At 42.8% G+C, this 22,696-nt stretch overlaps 1 protein-coding gene across 1 annotated transcript; it reads right to left on the bottom strand.

Moving 5' to 3' along the window:
• Positions 1-3: 3 nt before the first annotated feature.
• mex3a (mex-3 RNA binding family member A) lies at positions 4-10,628 on the bottom strand. Its single transcript, XM_032557484.1, has 2 exons — positions 10,092-10,628; positions 4-7,517 (listed from the first exon to the last, which is right to left on the bottom strand). The coding sequence occupies exons 1-2, from the start codon at positions 10,519-10,521 to the stop codon at positions 6,370-6,372; spliced, it is 1,578 nt and encodes a 525-aa protein (XP_032413375.1). The 5' UTR covers positions 10,522-10,628; the 3' UTR covers positions 4-6,369.
• Between the last annotated feature and the right edge of the window lie 12,068 nt (positions 10,629-22,696).

The raw sequence follows: 22,696 nt of genomic DNA, 5'->3' as shown, positions 1-22,696 counted from the left end.
AAATCATTTCCTTTTTGTTTTATTAGAAACATTTACAATACATTTTGAATCTTGAAAAAATAACAAAGAACCAGAACTAACATGGCGCAGATACAATAATAATTATAATAATCATAATAAAAATGTCTCCAAAAATGTAATTCACAAAAAAACATGTGCTATAAGAAATAAACCTGCAATATTTCCTGCCTTGTGAGGGCATGGCACACTGTAACAGAGTTCATAAACTTTTTTTAATCTTTTTTTTTAATGTTTTTTTTCCCATCCATCAACGATCCGCCTCAGAGGGCCGCAGCGGCGACGCCTCCCTCACTGTTCACAGAGAAACCAGAACCGAACGCCGGCTGCTGCCGGCCCCAAACAACTAATGCACTACAACCACTATTAGACCGGTATGAAACACCTACTGTGCTGGAAAAATTGGAAACGCTACCGAAGACAAACTGTCAGACTGCATCGGCCTCTTTGGAAAAGGGCGGAGTTTCACCAGCGAGCGCCATGTCGGTCCCCAACCGTTCACACGCAGCGGGAAAACCGCGCTCTCTGAGTTTGGGATGCATTTTATCCGTTTCAGGCAGAAGAAGTTTCGTCTCTTGTACAAATGGAAGCTATTTCTTTGCAGCGTAACACATTTTCTAAGTGAGAGGTCAGACATTGGTGCGGGGGACTGAAATGGTCTCCGTCTGGCTCCAAACTCCTTTCGGCTTTTCTAAAGAGACTCCAACTATGAAAATCTACAGCGAAGAAACGGTGCGAGCGTGCCGCCACACCGTTTCTCCTGGCTAAGTGACCATACAATATACATGCAAACTAGTACGGTAATGAATCTGGAGTGTTTGTGTGTGAGTGTGTGTGTTTGCATTTAGTTACACAGATCTACACAGTGCGCTGGCTCCTCCTCGACTTGCACTTCACCTAATTAACGCATCAGGAAAAGTCGATCAAAAAGGCTTTTTTTTTTTAAGCCGATCACGCTCCGCTGCCATGGATCGATCAGACTGAGTTGTGGATGTAGGAGATGTGTGAATGAAAGTGTTTACAAGTTGTGTGTGTGTGTGTGTGTGTGGCCCTGCTGGGCGAGAGGGTCACAGCTGCCTCATTCACTCCAAGCATTGCAGTTTTTCTTCTTTTACATTTTGATAAGAAAAAAGCGAGTTTAGATTACAGAGGAAATGAGTAATAATGCGTTCAGTCAGTAACATGGGGTTGGGAAGGGCGGGGGTTACAGCAAGCAGCACTGCACAAAGAATGCTGATGCAAGAAAAAATAGAGTTGAGGCACAAAATCGATGCTCTGTGACTAAAATATCTCCAAATTCTAAAAATATTCTATTATTTTCTGTAGTTCTTCCGTTGTTAATGCACTGATGTTGCAGTAGTGCATGTCTGAAGTTAAAATTTCAGCTATGGGGAAACTCGTTCCCACCTACTTCATCCACTGTGAAGCACGTGGGCAAAGTGTCCATAACTTTCATAAATAAAACTTCTCCTTTTTAGTTATTAGTAGAAACTGACTTTCCTGTGTTTAGAAATATATTAACTTCTTGTCATTTTAATTAAAAAACAAAATGTCTTGAGGTTACTCATAAATACGTTGCTTCATTTTCCATAAATAACATCCAGATACTGACTTTTTTTTCCTCTGCTTTCTATGAAATAATAACCCATGTTAGCAAAATAGATCTGAAAAACTGTAATATGTTTTTTTTATTCATTTTTAAGTTACTTTCTATAAATGCATGTGGAAGAACTCAAATATAGACTACGTCGAAAACCTGTTGCAAATTCCTTCCAAAAAAACTAACTTAAAGCTCACTTGTAAATTGTGAAAAATAAAAAAGGGTGCATTAGTTTATTTTTCCCCCATTTTTTTTTATTTCTTTTTACATTCAAATGCATTGCTTGTTCAATGTGTGACTGACAGGTTGGTAGAATTGCTTAAGTGCATCCATTGAAAATAAGGATTTCCTATCACTCCTTTAAAAGGGTTTCTACAGAAATGCATAAAGACCTTTTTGATATTAAGAGAAGAAAAACATCTACTTTTTACTATAATAGCAACCTTAATACGATATAGTAAATAATACTAACACAAACATAATGTATCACTGAGTTGTCCCACCCTCTGCTGCTCCGCAGGAAGTCCTTACTCCAGGTGAGCTGGACAAATGAAACTTATATTCTTAGGAGTTAAACTATGTTTCAGTCAGTTGAACTACACAGTAAATATATGATTTTAAACTGATGTTCTCTTTAAGGTCTTAAAGCTTTTATACACTTTAGATATCAGGCTGCTGGATCCTTTTTATGAGTTTCTTCTTGATAAATCTTACCTATTGTAATAGTTTTGAGTATCATGCAGGTGAACTTAAGAGAGTTAAATACAGAATATTTTAAAAATCTGGTTTCCGTTTAATCAAAAATCCTCTTTTAGTGGCTCAAGCTCATCAGGTTGGAAAACATAACCTGATTTCTGGGCCAGAATAGTTCTGTCTGCTAGTGGTGTTTAACTTTTGGGAGTATTTCAATCTGTAGGATCACTTCTTAGTTCAGTAAACTGTAAATAAAAAGGCAGATTATTATGCTAGATTGGTTAAAACAATGAAATAAGTTAGCTCTCTTCTGTTCTTTGGTTAAATCTGACCTTTTTCTTTCAAAGTAAAGAAAAAAATAAATCATCGCGGTGCAAAATAAGGATTAAACGACAGCATCATCCTCATGCCATCAGAAGCTGTAAACCTTGCCGGACTCTTTAACAAAATAAAAGTCCTGAATATGATTGATACAAACATGATTAAAATCCCAAACTAACCCTGAAGCTGTTCTACTCATTCAGGTCACTAAAAGACAGAAATGCAGCGGGATTATGCTAATAACGAAGGTCAGTTTCTAAACAGAACATTATTCAAAGAGCTGACTCCCAGTATCCTCCTATTATTGCTTTCCTGATAAATAAAAACTGATTTCTTCTATAGGGGCTAAAAGTTCTTAAATATTTGCCTATTTAATTAAGACTGGATACATCAGTGGCTTCATAAAATTCATTCTTACTGTTTATAGTAGTGTCTGCTTATCTATATTTGGATGACATACTTAGTAAATAATATTTCTTACATGTATGGATCTATCTAATATACTAATATAGTCAAAAGGGTGACAGGGCGCATATATAAACATTTTATCTCCTAGTTTGTTTTTTTTTTATTTATTCTAAAACATCGACGATGACACTTTGAGATTGTTAAAAAATAATGAAAAACTCACTTTAGGCGGGCCTGCGTCTGGCTCTTCCTAGCTGATACACACACCATATTTACAACACGGTGCCTTCACACGAAGAACACTCCTTAACTTACAGCGTCTAAACCGGGAGAACCTCCAATAAGACATCTTTGTTAAACCAGTGCAAAACTGAAAAGAGGGGAAAAATGATGAGAACTCCCAAATTGTCACTACTGAGCACAAGAATCACCAAACCACACAAGAAAAAAAATGATAGGGAATCCTTATGTGCGTGTCTTTCAGATTGTGAGATAGATTTCACCATCAGCGGTCGGTTTGGTATTAATCAGATGCGCGTGTTTTGTAATAAGGTGCTTTATTCTTTTTTTTTTTTTCTTTTAAGTCATGTGTTTTTAAAGAGCCTAATGTCCAGAATCCCCCCTAATCCCCACCCGAGCGGTTTGATTCACATTCTTCTTTTCCAAAAATAACTTCTTTACAAAGTTGGTTATTGGGGAGTGGTACTGTATCAAAAGGCCAAAGTTGCTACCTTGTCAGCCAAAGCAATGGCAATATTCCATAAAAAACATTAAGGCAGAAATAAAACAAACAAAAAAATACTAAGTTCAAAGAGCGGGGGTCGTCCCGCCTTGTTGTGACGCTGAAAGCTTCGGCCAGACCTCTGTGCATTTTCTCCTTCCCTAAAACTCAGTCCTCCTCAGATTTCTGGGAACTTTCGATGCCAGTCCGGTGCTCTCGCTGCAATCATGCCAGCGGTCACTTCTCCTTCTCCTTCTTCTTCATTTTGTTTTTCCTTTAGGGAAGGGGGCTTTTTGGCCCTGAAGACTGGATTTGTTTTGTTAAAATGAGACCCCCAAATTATTCAGACCTGCTGGGTCGCCGGTGCCGGCCCACATGTGACAGCAGCTCAACACTCGCTCAAAGACCTGATGATCAGTAGAGCTGCTCGGTCTGCAGGGGTTTTTTTTTTTCCTCCTTTTTTTTTTCTTTTTTTTTTTTGTCTTGAAGTATACTCCTCCCTTACTCCCTCCCATCATTCAACAGCTTTAATCCCCCCAACCCCCCGATCCATTGCTCTAGCCCTCTGAAATCCCCAGGCTGGGGCTAAGGCAGACGCAGCGGGTGTGTAATTTGATTCAGCATGAGTGCTGGTTAAATGGGGCGTTTCCTCTGCCTTCCTGTCAATTACAATAGTCTGATTTCATTGTGAAAGTAACGCGAGTTGGGGGCCGGGGCCGTTCGAGGCGAAGGGCCAGTCGTGGGATGCCCCTTACAGTAGAAACTGTCCCACAGATGGCACCCAAAGAGGGGGATTAACACGGGCCCCCTGTGATATGATCACTAAACGGTTTGCTTTTCATCAACTGGAATAAATATTCCAGGTAACTGGATTATGAATGTCTCTCCTAAACCTCCATTTTATTTCACGGCTGCCAAATGCGGCTAGTGTCTTTCTGTGTCCATGTGTGTTTTGGGACAAAAGAGTGCACCCCCTCTCCTTGTCCCCGTTTGGGTAAGAAAAGGAGCAGGGGGAAAAAAGGAGGGGTTTCCTATTCGCCTAGCTCCCTTCAGTGGTTCGGGGGTCCAGAGTCCCCACACGGTCCGCACCTGGACCGACCCATTTGCCTAATTATCAATGAGCGAATCCAGGCCGTGTCCGAGCGCTCCGTGGCCCACGCCGGCCGCCACCGAAGGCGCAGACAATACGGCTCAAAAGCAAACGGTCCAACTGTAAGCCCAGCAGCACCGGTGGAGGTGGAGGGGAGGCATGAAAGCCACTCCCAAAGAAAAGAGAGAAAGAAAGGGGCTAGGCGAGACCTCCAAACTCAGGGTCAGAGCCGCAGCGCGCCGCGAAACACCTGCTCTTGTACAGCCCTGCTAATTACAGGGGGGACGGAAGGCCCCTCGCAGGAGAAAGGATTACCAGCCCTGGACTCTGTGTTTTACAGTATCTGCTCCTTTAATCTGCTGCTGCTGATTCAGGAGACGATTCATTCAGCTTCCGTCCAATCTTAAGGTTTTCCGAGGACACGAGAGGGGGGCTCCCGCCTCGTCCTCCATTGTTAGCCGGACGCGGCCAAACGACCGCACGACACAATAAAAGCGTGGTTAAGGTGGCTTTGAGACAAGTCCTTGGGGAATATCAAAAAGGGGCCAACTGGATGGATTCCAAGGCTTTTTGGCCTCGCAAATTAAATCAACGCTTTAAGCCAACCGAGGAGCCACATGCTTTTCAAGAGCCACGAGCAGCAAAGCATTACCGAGTCTTTTCAACAAACTGCGGTGACCAAAGCGTCACCAACGGCTACCGGTCGGAGAATCCCCACCTTTACAGCAACCCTCATCCTCTCTCTGAATAATATCCATAAAATTCAAGCAGTTTCTATAAATAATTAAAATCCTATCCTTTTTAAATCTGTTTTCTAATGAAATAAAGATTTGCTTCATCTCTTTCTGTATAGATCCCGACTGGAACGAACCCATACACGTTTATCCTTTAGCCAGAATACTTTGGACCAATTATCCGAACCCACAATCACAGTTTAACTGAAAACGTCGAGTTTAACTTCACATCTGCTGCTTTTGAATTTCTCAAGGTACGATTTTAACAATCCTGTTTTAGACCAAGATGATTGTAAGGTGCAATAAGTTCTGTTTGTTATTCCTTCTAGTAACAACATTGACTTTGTAGGTCAGTCAAGTGCAGATTGGGTTCCTCAACAATCATCTGTTTCCTTCAATAAAACCCACTTTAAGATAAAAAACCAAAAAAAAATAATCGAAGAATAAAATGTTCACATTACTGTCTACCACTGCCTACACTGTGATTCATGAATGAAAAACAGCAGCAGTCAAAAAACTGAAAATGCAAGGTACTATACTTCTCTTATAAACAAAACTTTTATAAAATATATATGCATATATATATAAAAAGAAAAACTTAAAAATATTTCTTATACTTTTTAGTAAAGCAAGCAGGCCTTCTAAAATATCTGCTTGATTGTTTTTAAATTTTCTGAAAAACAAAAATGTATATAATAATAATGATAATAATAGTAATCATAAGAACAGTAAATAATTATTGAAGAAACACTGAGGAAACTAAGGATAAAACGGACGTGGTTCTTTAGGAGAATATCCGGATGGCCTGAGTGACCTGGGTGTGGCACACCGGGCACTCCGGGTGGTTCAGCTCACAGATTCGGATGGCGCACTCCATGCAGAACAGGTTGTGGCCACAGGGCACCAAGGCAGCCGTCACTTTGCTCTCAAAGCAGGTCATGCAGTCCCGCACGGTGGCCGGCGGAGAGTCCGGCACCGGCAGGCGGCCCGGGAAGCCGTCCCCGGCCGAGGCGGGCTCGCTGTGGGCGCGGCGAGCCTGGGCATGAGGCGAGCCGGAAACGATGCTGGTGACTGAGTTGTTGGGGGTCCCGCCTCCGCAGGGCTCCGGTAACCCAGGAGAGAGTCTGGTCAGGGGCAGCGGGAGGCCACCGAAGCTTTTGGAGCGCTGCTGGGTGTAAAAGGACACCTGTTTGGGGTAGTCGGGGTCCCCCCAGCCCTGGGTGCCCTCAGATCCAAAATACGAGCAAGGTTTCTCTCCGGAGCTGGAGAAGTTGCTCTTGTTGTAGATCCCCCCTCCCTCTCCTCCTCCTCCCCCGCTCCCGCCTCCAACCATGGCATCTGAGAAGTTCTGGCGGTAGCTGCTGGTGAGAGGCTTGCGCTGGCCCCCCTGCAGCCCCCACACCTGCTGTAGCCGGCTCTCCAGACCGCCGGTGCTGCCCGCCGGGCTACTTCCCCCGTTCGGCCCCAGACAGTCGTTCTCGTTGTTGTGGTCGTGCAGGCCTCCTGTTCGGAAGGCGATGTGCGCCTCGATCTCCTCGCGGGCGCGCTCAGCATTGCTCGGGGAACCCGTGATCTCAAAGACCGGGTCACGGTCTCGGCTGGGGGTCACAATGTACGTGCAGGTCTGCTGCTGGATGCGCTTAATGGTGGAGCCCTTAGGCCCCACTACCAGCCCCACAACGCGGTATGGCACTCTCACCTGAATGGTGGTCTGACCCGGCAGAGGCGTGGGCGGGGAGCCGCTGAAGGACACCCCCAGCTTGTTGCGGGAGGCGCGGAGCATGGAGAAGTGCTCTGCAGCAGAGATGATTTCACGACGGGCCAGTGCAACATCTTCCTTCCGGCCAGTGATTAAAAACACAGGCTCCTCTCCTCGAACGGGGGTCTTGATGTAGGTGTTGGTCTTGGCTCGCAGAGCTTTTATCTTGCAACCTGAAAAGACACATTTCAGACATTTTTAAGCAAGTCAACAAGACTTTCCTGATAATTACGTAAAAGGATAACTGGTGGAAATCCATCTAATTTAGTTGCGTTGCTCCTGTTGACTGCTTCCACTTATTAATGTTTCACCAGCAAATGATATTCAGACTAATTAGCATGATTTATGAGGTCTCCGACTCCACAGTATTGTTGCTCTGAATCACAGCTCACCAAGGAGAACATGGAGAAGTGTCAATCTGCACAAACGTGGCGGATTTGGTGAACTTTACACTTTCGCTACATTGCTGACCTCTCCTTGAACCTGCGACGCCGTCAACCCAGAGCCGCATCGTTTTCGGACCATTTATATCTCCACATCTGCCTGTTTTTGATCACTGTTTATGAGTTTACCCTATTAAAGTGCTTTTAAGACAGCATCCTGATCTGAGTGAGCGCAGGATAATGTTCTTTCATTAGATTGCCTGACCTTGTAGTAGGACAGAGCAGGGTATGTATCATTTCTGGATGGATTGCCAGGTACACGCGAGGTCAAGAAACGAAAGCAGTCCTGCGTATGTTGGCTCCTCATTAAGGTGGGCTCCCGTGTTTACTGCAACATGCTTTGAGGAGGCCGGTCCAACTCACCGGCTAACCCGGTAAAATCATCGCTAACCGGCGAAACGTCTACTTTCTAACACCGCCACACAGACCCACTTTGCTCAGGAACACTCACTTCCTGGGAAGCGGCTGTACGGAGCGAGGGATGGTGGTGATACTCAGAGGGGTTAGAGCAGCTCGTGCCCCAATTCTGAAAATGCCCTCCAAGGCCACAGAACGGCATTAGGCTAATAAACCCGCTCATGACACAGGGGCTTAAGGAACTATTCAGTTCCCTTTCCCAAACTACATCCTAAATTTGAGCAAGTACACATTAGTCTCTTAATTAAAGGATTATCAATAAATAAAATAGGCAAGGATGAATTAATCAAGAGCAGAATTAAGGTCACAGGAGACAGATTCACACTCATGCTGCTAAACTGTAGTGAACGAGGTGATTCAAAACAAAGCCATGCTTCATCAGAGGAGAGGAGGGTGCAAGAGCATCGGCTGACAGGAGAGAAAAAATAATCATCCCTTCATGACAGGAAGCTCCAGCTTTACCCAGACAGAGTAGGGGGGTGTGACCAAAGAGCCAACCAAAGCAGGCTCACCTCAGTTCCCCCCAAATCAGACATAAAACCACCCCAATCGCTGGTCCGCTCTGTCCGTTAACGGTTATCCCATTAAAATCCAAAACTAACACTTCAGAGTGAAGAGTGGGAGTCGCAGAGGGAAACAAGGGGCACTCAGCAGCACCGAGTCCACAAAATATAATGCAGCGGGGGTTGGGCACTCTGCAAAAGCAGCTCCTCTGGAACCCTGATGGTGTTACGGACGTCTGGTTGGAGGTAAAGCTGGATTTCACCGACGGAACCTCACCCACCCTGCAGTCTTTGTGCCTGCTCAGAGCCCAGCCCCCCTCTGGCTCCCCAGCCTGACAGACAGCCATGTGGCTTGGAGGGTGTGCACCCAAACGGGGCTCCAAGGCACCGCCAGACCATTCAGCTTCCACTTCCTCTGCCCATCATGGCAGCACCCCCACCAATCAATACAGAAAACATTCCCCTGCCCCTTCTTCAGGCTTGTCTGCAGAAACTTCTGCAAAAATACAGCTGCAACTTCTGGCTGGGCTCCCCAAATCAATGCCCCCCTCCTCCTGTTAGATCTCACCCCACCCCAGACACACACCTTTGTTTGACAGCTGTTGTCACTGGTCTTCCACTCTTTGTTCAGCAGGAAAAGGGAAAAGGGAAAATTAGAATCTCAATCTGCTTTGTTTTGGATCTAAACTTTCCAACTGTCTGACGTGAAGAGCAGAGAAACAACAACAAGGTGAGCACGTTTTCTTTGTCCAATTGTGTCACTGGGCCAGTGCGCAACGTAAACAACAAGCTGGATAATAAAAAAGAAGGGCTTGAAACATCCAGCACTTTTTACGGCCAGATGACTAATATTTGGTGATGTTGTTGGGTTGAGACGAAAAGACGCCCCCCTCGTTGCCAGTTGCATGTTTTTTTTTTCTTTTTTTTTAAACAGTCTGGCGCGTCTCAGACGACAAAGGAAGCAGCGCTCTCCTGCTCCACAGCGCGTGTCTGCGCGCTGACATTGATGGCGTGGATGTGGAATCATTCGCCCAGGAGGGAAGGGAGCTTTCTCCCAGTATTTCCCACCCTCTCCACCCCCCTTCCCTCTGCGCAAATACGCTCAAAAAGAGCGAGAAATGAGCGCAAAACGGGCGAGCGGATGGTTTCTGTGGAAAGATGAGAACTTGAAACATTTGAAGCGGAAAAAGAAAAAGTGGGAGGCTGATGCCTCTGAGGAGTAGCTATAAAAAAAGGGAGCCCACACCACTCCCTTTTCTTTGTCAAATAACACCAGGTAACAGTTGGAGAACAACAAGCGGGCGGCTCAGGGAGGCATGCAGCCTGTTTGAGGGGAAGAAAAGCAGGAAGTTTGTAGGGAAATAACGAGCGGGCTGCGGTTTACCTTGCCTCCCCACTATCTCGGCCACATGTTCGGAGCTGGGCACCGGGACGCATTCTGTTATGTTGCAGCCTCGTCCTTTAGTCTCTGCTGAGGAGCTGTCGTACAGGGCGCACAACTTGCTCTTCCCCTGCAGGATGGCCGCGTCCCCGCCGCCCCCGACGCTGTTGGCGTGGTTGTGGTGGTGGTTGTTGTTGTTATTGTTGCTCCGGTCCTGCACTCCTGTTGTCGGGGCTCCGCCGCCGCCGTCCTCGCCTTCCCCGAGCCCCAGCAGCGACAACTGGCCGAGCGCGACCCTGAGGGCACGGGAGTCGTCCTCCTCCTCGTCGGGCGCCACGAGGAGACCTTCGCCGCCGAAGCCGGAGCCGGCCAGATCCCCGCCGTAGCCCCCATTTTTCTCCATGATCCCTGCTAGAACCAGCAGGCTAGGCATGGCTAACAAAAGAGTGTGTGAGACAAAGACAGGGGAAAGAGACTGGAGAAACAGCACCCGTGCCGCCTCCTCCTCCTCCTCCTCACCCCTCCTCCTTCCCTCTTTGCGCTAGACCCTCCCACAGACCGCCCCCCATCTCTCTCCATCCGCCAGACTCTCGGTACAGTACCGAGCTCCGGCCGTCTGCTCGGTGGATGGGGCCGGGCCGATGCGTTGCTCCACCCAGTCTGGTTTTACACCGACCCCCCCTCCGCCTCTCCTCTCCTCCCTCCGTCCTCAGTGAGACAAAAAACGAGCCTCCCTCTCTCCCTCCCTCCGTACCATTCCGTCTCAGGTTCGCCAGCATGTGGCGGCCCACATCCAGCCCTTCTCCTGTGCAGGAAGGAGGAAGCGTTCAGCTCGCCTCCTGCGCCGCATGCAGGCGCAGAAACGCAGCCGCGCTGCGGAGCTGCGGCAGCGCAGCGAGCTGCATATTTATATTTTTGGTGACTTATGTAAGAAGAAGAAGCCGTCCAGGATGTAAACAGTCACTTAAAGGTTGCAAGGGCAAGCGCGCACATGGTCATCTGCTGGAGAAAAAGATGATGTCAACTCCACGATGATGATGAAGATGATGATGGTGGTGGTGGGGTGGAAATCCGCGCACACAGAGGGAAGAGTGGGGCTTTTAGGAGTGGAGGAGTTAGTGGCGTTTTTATAGAGAAAGAAAAAGCAGAATGAGGTTGGAGGGATGGGGATGAGGGGGGTCCGCCCACCTCTGTGTGCTTTGCGGCAGGTCACCGCGCTGTCTCCGGCGCCGCTGCGCATCAGGATGTTATGTATAGGAGGCAGAGCGGGTGTCTGGGCCGGGGAGGAGGTGACGGGGGGGCTGTGCATGAAGAGAAAGGGAGTTGTCAGACAGGCGTTGCAGACCTTATGCGGTGGGGGGGGGGGTGGATGTGGATGTGGTGGGTGGAGTGGGGCATCAGTAAAAGCCCTCGCACATTTCCCGTTTGGAAAAAAAAAAAAAAAGGTTTTGCAGCAGCTCCGCTGAACAAAGAGCCGCGCCGCGTGTTTTTTTCCCTCCACAACATGTCCTCCTGAAGCCACCGACCGCATGCTTTAACTGCTCCCTCTAACTGCAGCCCCGCCAATTAAAGTCATCATTAATATAAGCGCATCGGAGCCACTTGAACTTGTAATTAAACCCATAAATCTGCGGCATTTTTTTTTTCAATGTATCAAAAGTAAATTTATCAAAAAGAATAAAATCTCCGGGTCAGATTATTGAAGTTGTAAATTGCTGCCAGGCTGGATCATAAAAGCTTTGAGGAAATCACTATGCAGCGCTGAGCAACAACTGATGTCCGTCTTCAGCTTCCTGGTGTCAGTCTAACTCCAGCCGCTCCGCGCCATCTGTCCAGCGTTGCATAAGTCTTTACCTGCAGAGCAAACTCACCTTTTCCACGAGGAAACTCTAAAGTTCGTGGCCTCACCTGGACTCAGGAACCGAAACCTCTGTGTGGGAGTGTTTCTACCCAGCCGGTCATTTTAAATACATTATAAGCTTTTTATTATTATTCCCACAGACATAAAAACACACAGTCTGATACGACAGCCGGAGCGCGGCTGCATGAATGTTTTAATATTTCCTTGTGAGGATGACTGTCTGCTTTGTGGAGCCCCGCAGAACGGAGCAGGAATATTATCACACGTTTCCAGCGCTGGAAGTAGGAGCAACGCTGCTGCTGAGATAAGATGGAGCCAGAGAAGGTGAAGCAGGTGTATTTACATGAGTAATCAAAGTCTAGACGCCGCTCACCGGGTGCCAATCAGGAAGAGGGGTTCGGTCCCGGAGGGGGTGCTGCAGATGAGGGCGCACCGGGGGGATTCAAACCCCCTCCAATAATAAAATAACAGAATGAGAGAGGCTGAGGCCGGTGGAGTGGGGGGAGCAGCTCTGAGCGGTGCGCGGTGTGTCCGAGACGTCGTGTGGCTCCATTAAAAGGGTCCAGTGGGACTGCAAGGGGCCCGATCAATGGCGGCCATGGATCTGGGATCGTGTTTCCAGCGGGACCGCGGCCCCCTCAGTGGGCCTGGATGTGTGAGTGTTGTTGCACATCATCTTTATGAGCGGTTCTGAAAGGACCACAGCAGGTCTGGTTTCCATTCAGGCCCACTCCCCGTGGGCCTGCGTGTGTGTGTGTGTGTGTGCGTGTGTGTGTGTGTGTTTGGGGGGGGGGGGGGGGGGGCGTGTGTGTGTGTGTGTGTCAGCTACAGGATACTGCTGGTGAAACTCAGTCAGGTCATGTTACTTCCACGTTTTAAAAAAAAAAAATCTCTGATCTCAACCATCTGCTCGTCGCTGTGCTGCCCCGTTACTGTTTCCTCTCCTCAAGCAGGACCGTTTCCATTACAAATGAGCGCAAATCTTTGTGCTAATATCGAAAAAACCCTAAATTTCACAACTCCGTGTTTCCGTTAAATAAGATTAAAATCACCCTAATAATGGTGGTGATGAATGTAGACATTTAAATGAGATTAAATTCATAATTCAGCCAATCAGAGGAGACCTCATCATCTTATTCAGCCATTGGAGTCATAAGCCCCGCCTACCTGGGAGCTGCTACATATGCGGCGTTTTGGGGAAACTGGAGTTGACGATTTCCTGAAGAATTGTTGATTCAGCAACTTTTAATGAACCAGCTGCACACTGTCTGTATAAAATAAAAATAAAAAACTCCTCATTCTACCACTTCCTGTCTCTTACTTTGTCAGTTCTGCCAGTAGTAACATCCGGATGTTGATCACGTGACTTGTGTGACGTGTAAAACTGTTTCCATTGCAGTTTTGCTAAATACATCTGTTCCGATAAGGCTGAAAAACACAGAAACCCTTTTTTTTTAATTGACATGAAAATTTGAAAAGAAAAATTATTTTCCTAATTACAATTTGTCAAATTTTATGATTAATGCACATTTGTACTGTAAACACAAATAGTGCTGATAGAAACAATGTCTACTGGATCACACCCTGAATTCAATTCCCTAATTTAAATTTTTGCAATTCTTTGGTTACTGGAAGCCAGAGAGAAAAAATTGCTTTTTCCACGTCTCTTTGTCCAGGAGCTCATGTAAATATTGCTTTCACCTGTGGACGGCGTCTGGCTTTCAGGAGGACAGACGATAGGCTGTAAACGTGTCTGAGAATCCCTGAAGGACGTCCTTTTGACTTCCTCGGCCAGATGTCCCTTTCAGGAGTTGTTGGTGCCCCGCCGTCGCTTGAATGAGGCCTGGCGAGCACAAAGGAAGTGTTGGCTGAGCACCACGTGCTGATGCCACGCTGAAACGGCTCTCAGCGATGATGTAAGTCCTCATGCAAATTGATACCACATCGTGTGCTCATAATCCGCAGAGAGCCTTGAAGTCGATCAGCTGAATAAGTGAGGAACCAGAGGCGGAGGCCGGCTCTTTGTGTGGTCTTTCCCTGATTAAACTCTGATTTGTTTGTGTTGTCATGTTTGGTTTTTTATTTCTTGTTTCCAGAGGGAGCAACAGAGATCATAAAAAAAGCCGCATTGAAGTAGAAGCAAAAGCAGAGAACCTGAACTGGCTCGGTTCTGACAAGTTTTCTGACATTCTGCTGTGATTATTGACCCAAAATCCTGATTAGAGAAGGTTCTGATTTACTATTCTAAATATCAGCTGGAGATCAATATTACACACTTTCTCCTTGAAAATCCACACTTTTCACTTGTGTTCATTAAATGCAGCAAAACTAAAAACTTGGTGAATAAATGAGTCATTTAGCAGATTCTATTTATTTAAAAAGTCCCAGAATGGTTCGTCTGCTGCTCAACTGAAAGCTCAACTAAAACCACCTGCAGAGCATTTTTAAGGTCAAACGAGGTGAGTCTGGATGTCTTACTGCCAGATCAGACCGAAAAGAAACAGGAGAAATCACTAAAGTAAAATCATTTTATGCTTTAAGGTTGAGGCTTTGTTTTGAGCCATGTCCAGATCAACAATGTCCAGATCATCAATGTCCAGATCATCAATGTCCAGATCAACAATGTCCAGATCAACAATGTCCAGATCATTAATGTCCAGATCATTAATGTCCAGATCATCAATATCCAGATCATCAATATCCAGATCATCAATGTCCAGATCATCAATGTCCAGATCATCAATGTCCAGATCATCAATGTCCAGATCATCAATGTCCAGACCATTAATATCCAGACCATCAATGCCCTCAGAGGCAGAATGTGATGAAACGACTGATGAACTGTTCAAATTAGTGGTGGGACTCATTAAAAATTTTATAGAGTTCATTTCAGGGTGTGTAATTAACCGCATTTTAATTAAAAACCATATATTGACAAAATAAGCAACATTTTCAATTTAAACCAATATTTGCTGCTAAATTATTACATAAATAGACCTATGAGCTCAACAACAAATATATTTATTGTTTTTAATCTGCTATTTGGTTTATTCAACAACCAAATTGATGCAAAGTGCTTTTATACTTTCCAGTGTTTCAGAAACACTTGATGATTCATGGAACTTATTTATGATGCGGTCTGTGGACGCTGACGTTAGCTCTACATGTTTTCATTGAGATGCTATTTTAGCTTTAATGGCTTCGCTTGACAGGCTAACTCCTTTTAGCACAACTTCCACAGAACAATAGTATTTTCCAGCGTCCCATCAGGTCGTTTTTTGAAGCAAAAATTAATCCTCAGTCGGCTTCGTCTTCCATCGCCGTTGTTCCTGGATATAGTTTGTGTGTCAGAAACGCAAAACTAAGGTTCCGGTTGAAATGGGAATAACTTCCTTCATTCAATGTTTATTACAATTTGGCAGATAAAAGTTGCTCTGATTAGACAGGCAAAATATTTATGAATGCCCAATATATTGGCACTAGCATCAGTATTGGTCAATATAAATCATTTTTAAACATGTGAGTATGATAAATAAAACTGGGCCGATATTAATAACTCATGTTTATTTCCTCCTGGTTGCCGTCTGATTCTGCAGGTAGTGGTGGAGGTTGGTCTCTTTACCATGATAGTGATGCAGTGCAGGATTGTGGGTAATTTACCTGAGGCTGAGAAATCAGGTGTGGTTGAAATATACATATAATATATAAAAAGTCGGTATATTTCGGCCATACTATTGACAAAACCATATTAGATATGAATGTCAGTCCAAATTTTCATAACAGCAAATCTCTTACAATAATAATTAAGCACATAACTTCTACCCATGTATTTTCAGTTTAAGCATTAGTTTGAAATATAATAATAGTAATAGTAATAATACCACTGCAACTGTAATTTTGCATAAAATGCAGGAAAAAAAATGCAAAAAAAACAAAATCTCACCAAGTACTTTTGGTTTAGTTCCTAGCGTAAATATCTTAGTTCACCTGAAATGAGACAAAACTAACAAGTAACTTCTCAGTAAGATGTAGGAGTTTGTTTTAACTTAATCCTTTACTTCTATTGGCAGATTATTTCATTTCTATAAAGATTTCTCATGTTACAAGTGAGATAATCTGCCAGTGGAACTAAAACTTTTTCTCCAGGTTTAAGCATTTATTTTCTCAAAACAAGATCTTATATCTTGCTGAGAAGTTACTTGTAATTTAATACACTTGAAATAAGATGAGTGGACTAGAAAATAGACCAAAACTACTTGGTAAGATTTTATGTTTTTACAGTGTAAAAGAAATAACTTTGAATTGAAATAAATATCTTAATTAATCTGAAATCTCATGATCCCCCAGGCTGAAGACTCTGATGTAGAGTCAGAACATATGAGATATATTTATTATTTTGATGACCAGGTGAGATATTTGATGATCTTCCACCTGCTGGAGCCGATGAGCAGGAAACGTCCAGCAGGATGTTGTGATCAGGAGAGCTGCTGTCATAATGAGTCAGGTGGGATGACTTCATGGCTTTTTACGGGTATTAGGTCATCTCTTCCCCTCACTTTCTCTGTTTCCACCCCCTCCTCTCTCTCTCCCTCCCGTCCGCCATGTGTAATCACACTGATGCCGAACAGCTATGGTGACACGCCCAGTGATGATGAGTAAGGCTCACCTCACCGCTCGCTGCTCGAACGGGGGGATGATCTCACAGACTCCAAAGATCCCACTTTCCCTCCTAAAACTCAACCTGGAGCACCTGAGCAGCGACAGAAATGAAGCTTTTTATGTCTGTGTGTTTAATTCACATTGAGATTGTTAATATTTTATGAATAAGAAAATCTGCAAAAACAAAAGAAAGCCCTCCTGGGAACGCTGGTGTCGTCCCATTTCTTATCAAAGGAAATGTAAAAATGTGACTTTACATCATCAGCTGGAATTACATCAGCTGTGAAAAAGCAAAAAGTAACGATTTTGTGTTTGATAAATTTAAGGTTTGGAAAATATGGAAGAAACATTAATACTTTCCAGACGTTTTCTCTCTATTTTCTGAAAAAGATAAAGATCTGAATTTGTAGAAAATTGCTCAAACAAGCAGAAATCTCTTCACACTAATTACATAAAAGACAGATGTCATCTATGATGTCAGCTTCTGGCTCGTCCAGCCTTGAGCTGAAGATTTTATCAATCGGCATTTTGCTCTTTTACAGGCGAAATATTATTCTTAAAAACTCATTTGTAACCAAAACTTGAATAAAAACGAGGAAGTGAGAATATTGTTGCATATTCATCTGCTTAGTTTCTCAGTTTTCTTTCAAAAAATGGCAAAAGTTTCAGCTGATCTGGATGTTTTGTACTAATAAGAACAATAAATGTCAGATGAAACATGTGATATAAGAAATTACCAAACACAACATATGACTCGGCCATTTGATTAAAAAAACCATCTAGGAAAAATAAATTTGTGTAAATCATTGTAATAAGTTAGAATCTGGAGAAATTTGGGTAAAAATGTAGAAACGTATTTGAGGTTATGAACATTATTGTTCATTATTGAAAATAAACTATAAAAGCTTTTCTGACCTTTCCTGTTGGGGCTTTTAAATGATTGTGTTAGAGAGGATAAATCACAATTAACCTGTCAGCTTTTATATTTGCCTTCATTTTATCCAAATGTCATAAATTATTCTGATTTTTGGACAAAATCCATCCATCCATATTTCAAATCAATGTTTCTGTGATCATTTCAGCGCAGAAATCAGGGCTGATGATGCAAATTCAGTTTTTAAATTCTGATTTTATTTGCTGTGGGAAGGAAATCTTAACAGCAGCCTGGAAAACTGTGGAAAAGTAACGCCTCTGGCAGCAACAGCAGGAACTTTGGCCCACTCTGTTTAACGAGAACAAAGTCCAGACTTTGACTAGGTCACTCTAAAAAGCTTCTATTTTTGAGCCGTTCTCCTGGATTTTCAGGTTCTGAAGCACACTGCTCTGTCGTTCTTATTGTTGACCTCTGACCTCAGCTGAAGCAGTGAGGCCTATAAAGCTTTACATGGTATTTTTGGAAATAAAAAACTCAAACTCTGTTCTGGGACGGCTTTAGATCAGGGATGATGTGTGGCGATCCTTCATCCTACTTCATCCTGTCAGATAAGTTCTGTCTTTTAGTATTCGCTCAGATTATGTTTCATCTTAAAAGTGTGAAAAAACAGTGGGAGTCTGTATGTTCACAAATTAGTTTTAAATTCAAACTAAATTCAATTTAACCTGGAAGCTCGAGTCTAAAATAATATGAATATGAGAAAAAAGTGAAAACATGGAGGAAGTCTGTTAAATTTACATTTTTCCAGAGTTTTCTCTTTGATTTGCTGTAAAACTTTCAGTAAGGAGTTAAACCAGTTTAGTTCATAAAAGTTTAGATAAAATATTCGACACGTTGGACATGAAAACTTTGAACTGCTCTGATTCTGACTGAACAAACAGGTCAAGTTATTTACTTTTTTTGACAAAAATGTCTTTGCCACAAAAAATCAAAAATTTTGAAATCCAAAATAATGCCACCTAAAGTGACATGATTATAATTTTAAACACCAACATCAGTCATTTAAGGTAGCAAATTTGAGTTAAAATAATTCAGTTTCCTGATAGTTTAATGATTATTAAATATGTTCATGATAATAGTCATGGTGGACCAAAAACATGATCTTTATTTCCTTTATTTCCTTTATTTCCTTTCCTGTGTCGCAGCGTCTCCACCGAGGTGAAGGAAGGCCGTCCTCCCTCCATGGTTTGGACCAGGAACTTTTAAAATGAGCCGGAAACATAATACCATTATTTTTTAAAGACTTTCTGCAGCTTTATGATGGAGCCGTCTGGAGGAAGCAGGAAGAGCTCAGACTGTCTTGGATGCGGTTCAGATAAAATGATGCAAGACGCAGATCAACAGTGGTTTTCTTTTTTTCCTCTCGTGTAGATTACTTCAGTGAATAAATGTTTCCTCTGTGGCTGTTTTACTTTAAAAATTACAGATTTAATTCAGTGTTTGGAATATTTTACCCTTTAAATATGCTGTGATTGTTGTCTGAAGCACAAGCTTATGCAATAGTTTCTTAGCAGCACAGACGCCGGGCCGTTCCCGTCCTGCAGGCAGAGTTTGGGATCCTGGGATCCACTCAGCCTTTTGTTTCCCAGATTGTGACCCAGAGTCCTGCTGGATCATTCATGAACATCAGGAGCCTAAACAAACCATTTGCAGCTCTGCAGCATCAGTCATGTAAAATTCATGCTCGGCGGTTACATAATGATGAGCTCGTCCAGGAAGCCCGAGCGGCTTCACTCCGGTTCAGTTTTATTTGTGTTTGCTGTTTGTGTTTGGACTGAAGAATTAAACTGTCTGCGTTGCTCAGCCGGACCATCTGTACCGCGCCGTAATGGCACTCATGCTGCTTTTGTTGCCTTGAGGAACGGTGGCTTGATGGCTCAGTGGCGGCCGCTTTAATTAAATTATCAATTCATGTGAAACCCGGAGCAGGTCAGCGAATCAATCATTGCCAAAGTGGGGTTTGTGCAGCGAGAGGGGCCCCTGGGGCCCCTGGGGGCCCTGGGGTGTCCTGAGTGAACATGATGATGCGGTTATTTATGCTCATTTAAACAATGTTCAAATATAGGATAGAAAACAGAGGAGGAGTAAGTTTATGATAAAAAACTTTGATATCAATCTCAGAAATTTTCTAGAAATAATACTTGGAAATTTCTGAGTTTCAAAAGTAGAAAATGTTCATGTTTGGAAACTTTATGAGTTTCAAAAGTTCAAAATATTTGCGTGATATGTTTTGAAAAAATTTTGATTTTTCAAAAAATTTTGAGAAAATCTAATAATTTGAGAAAAATCAAACATTTCTGAGATTAATCTAAAAATTTCTGACCCTAATTTTTGACTTTTGAATATCAACATTTTTCAAGTTTGTTCTAAAAACATTCTAAGATTAATCTAATATTTTCAGGTTTTTTTCTTGCAGGTTTTTTATTTATTTTTTTACTTTTGAAGCTCAGAAATTTCCAAAGTTTTCAGATTAGTCTCAAAATGTTAGTTTTTTGCCACACTTTTTAAGCTTTTTATTGCATTGTCCCCTTTATGAAATAAATAAAATTCACGAGTCCCGTTTAAAAACTGACGGCAAACAGATGAGACCAAACATTAGCTTTTTGATTAATATGCAAAACATTAAATCTGGAGGAAAAAATAAGACTGCACATCTTTTACTTCTATTCTTTACTAAATGTTTGTTTATCCAAATCCATGAAGGTCTGAAAACATTTTAATGTCTGTCAGATGGTTTTATCCTCTGACTTCCCATCCTGGACCTGATTCTGCAGGTTTGCGTCATGGAACTGAGCACAACAGGCTTTTTAGGTTTTACCAATGAGTTTCCATGTTGAGTCAATGAGCAAACAGAAGAGATTGACGTGTTGTTTTATACTCATTAAGGCTGACAACAAGCATGTAACCAGACTTTTTATTTTAAAATAATAAAATAAAATGATATAAATTATTTTAATAGCAATAAAACTATTGCTATTTAAAAAAGCAATAAAACTAGCATTTTGTGCAAAAGCTCTGTTTTTAATTTCTAGAGGGATGTTTACCTTTTTTCTACCTCTAAAATCTGCTGGCATGTTCCCCTGTTCATGAGACAATGAGGAAAACCTCAGAGTGAAGGCATTTTCTAAAAGCGAAAGTGTTAAAATAGACACAGAACTTGATCTCCGATATCAGCTGAAAACCTGGCATGAAATCAGTTTAAGGTGACGCATTTCTCAGATTTGTTTGTATTTCTCGGAGGTATCTGATCATTTTATGAGCTGTAAATAGGAATGAAACTCTTAATTTCACCAATTTTCTAATTTATTAAAATGTTCTGCTCTGAAAATATACTTATTATAAAGAAAGACCTAAAAATAATATTTTAATCTTGAATTTAGCGGAGTCCAAGTTAAAGAGGTTTAAAAGTTCCTATCAGAATCAAGTAGTTTAAATGTTGTGATTTAATACTGCTTCACTTCCATGCTCTGCTAATAGCTGCCGCCAGAGGGCGCCCGCGGGTTTCAGCGTAATTAGAGATTGGCAGCCCAATCAGCAGAGCAGATCTGCAGGTGGTGGAGGTCTGGACACGGCTCGGTTCGGCTCGGCTCGGCAGCTCTCATTTAGGTTCAGAGACACCCTTCAGAGAGGAGATAAAGCGATGATTAAGCGGCTTGTCGACATTTTGAAAGGTCAGCGCAGACCGTGAACAGCAGAGGCGTGTTGGAAACAGCTGCAAAGATAGAAGGTAAGGCGAGATGCTCAACAACGCGCTGGTTTTCTCATGGAAGTTCCCCCCTCTGTTCCTCCCTGTGTCCATTTATTAAAGTGGGCAGACAGACAGTGAGTTGAGTCAGTTCATGAACTTAGTGACCCATGCTGTGGAAAAGGGGAAAAAAGTTTTCATGCAGCGATTCAGCCGCTGGGTGGCGCTTTGTTTGTTACTGAATTACTTCAGAGCAGCTAGTGTAGCAGCAGGGGGCGCCAGAGAGGCGCAAACTGGGAGGTTGAAGATGATTGATGAAGAAAGCAGCTTAGTTTGCAACACTGTAAAGTAAAGTAGATTTTATTAAAACACAGTCAGTAAAACAAAGTCTGTAAACCCGAAACAGTGAATATCTGGGTACATTAATGGTTTAACCAGCAGTTTCTGTTTCTCTGGATGTCTGACCTCAGAGTGAGAGATCAGTTTCCTTTCAGTTTCTGTGGATGTTGAAGCCTGGATTAAGAAAGTCTGATGCAATTTTGGCCTCAGATGCTGATAATTTTTCACATTTTGAATCAATTTAGTACTTTAAATGTTGGGTTTACCTCTTCTGCATTCCAGCAGGTTCTTCAGAGATCGGCTACTGATCTATTTATTTAATTCAAGTTTGTTGAAGCGGAAAAACGCATTAAAAAAGAGATTAGAGATTAATCACAGACGTGTTTTAGAAAAAACTTGGACATTTCTGAGCTGTAAAAGATTTCAATCTTGTTTGCATTTATTTGTTTTTACTAGTAAAATCTTAATAAATAGAAACTTTATTTCAGACACAACTGTCCAACAACGAGATTAGTTTTTATTATAGTAGTAGTTCTGTTTTGTTTCTGTTTTTGTTGTCTTTTTTTTATACTTCGGTTAACTTTTAGGTGCAGAATATAAAAAGTATTGTGATTGTATTTTATAAATACTCCAAGTTTTCAGAAAATGTATCGAATTATTGCTGAATAGCCAGCTGACTGGTGTTTCCTCCCAGGTTTTGCTGCCGCCGTTTTGCTTTTTGTAAGTGGAGCACCATAATTCACTGGCGTAAACCGCCTGAATGGAAGAAAAAATAATCAATTTCAGGTCAGTTTTAAAGGCTAATAAATGCATTCATAAACATGAAAACAAATTATATCTATAATTTTAGTATGTTTCAGTTTTATAAATGGACAATATAGTTCCAGTTATAGTTTTACTGCTAACGGAAATGTTTTCTGAATTTTTTGTTATTTTTGTTTTTCTGGTTAACTATAATAACCTTGGTGGTCAGATGTGTGCCGGTTTCTCCAGATGGAGACGATGAGGCACGCTGGAGGAAAAACATGCGGTTCCAGAAATCGGACTGAAGGAGAAAAGGCTTCAGGTCCAGATGAGTCAGTGCATCTGAATGTGGGCAGTTTGTCACGAGAGTTTCCTCAGACTCCCAC

The sequence above is a fragment of the Xiphophorus hellerii genome, chromosome 3 (genome assembly GCF_003331165.1).
Source record: "Xiphophorus hellerii strain 12219 chromosome 3, Xiphophorus_hellerii-4.1, whole genome shotgun sequence".
Lineage (NCBI taxonomy): Eukaryota > Metazoa > Chordata > Actinopteri > Cyprinodontiformes > Poeciliidae > Xiphophorus > Xiphophorus hellerii.
This window is presented reverse-complemented; position numbering and strand designations above follow the sequence as displayed.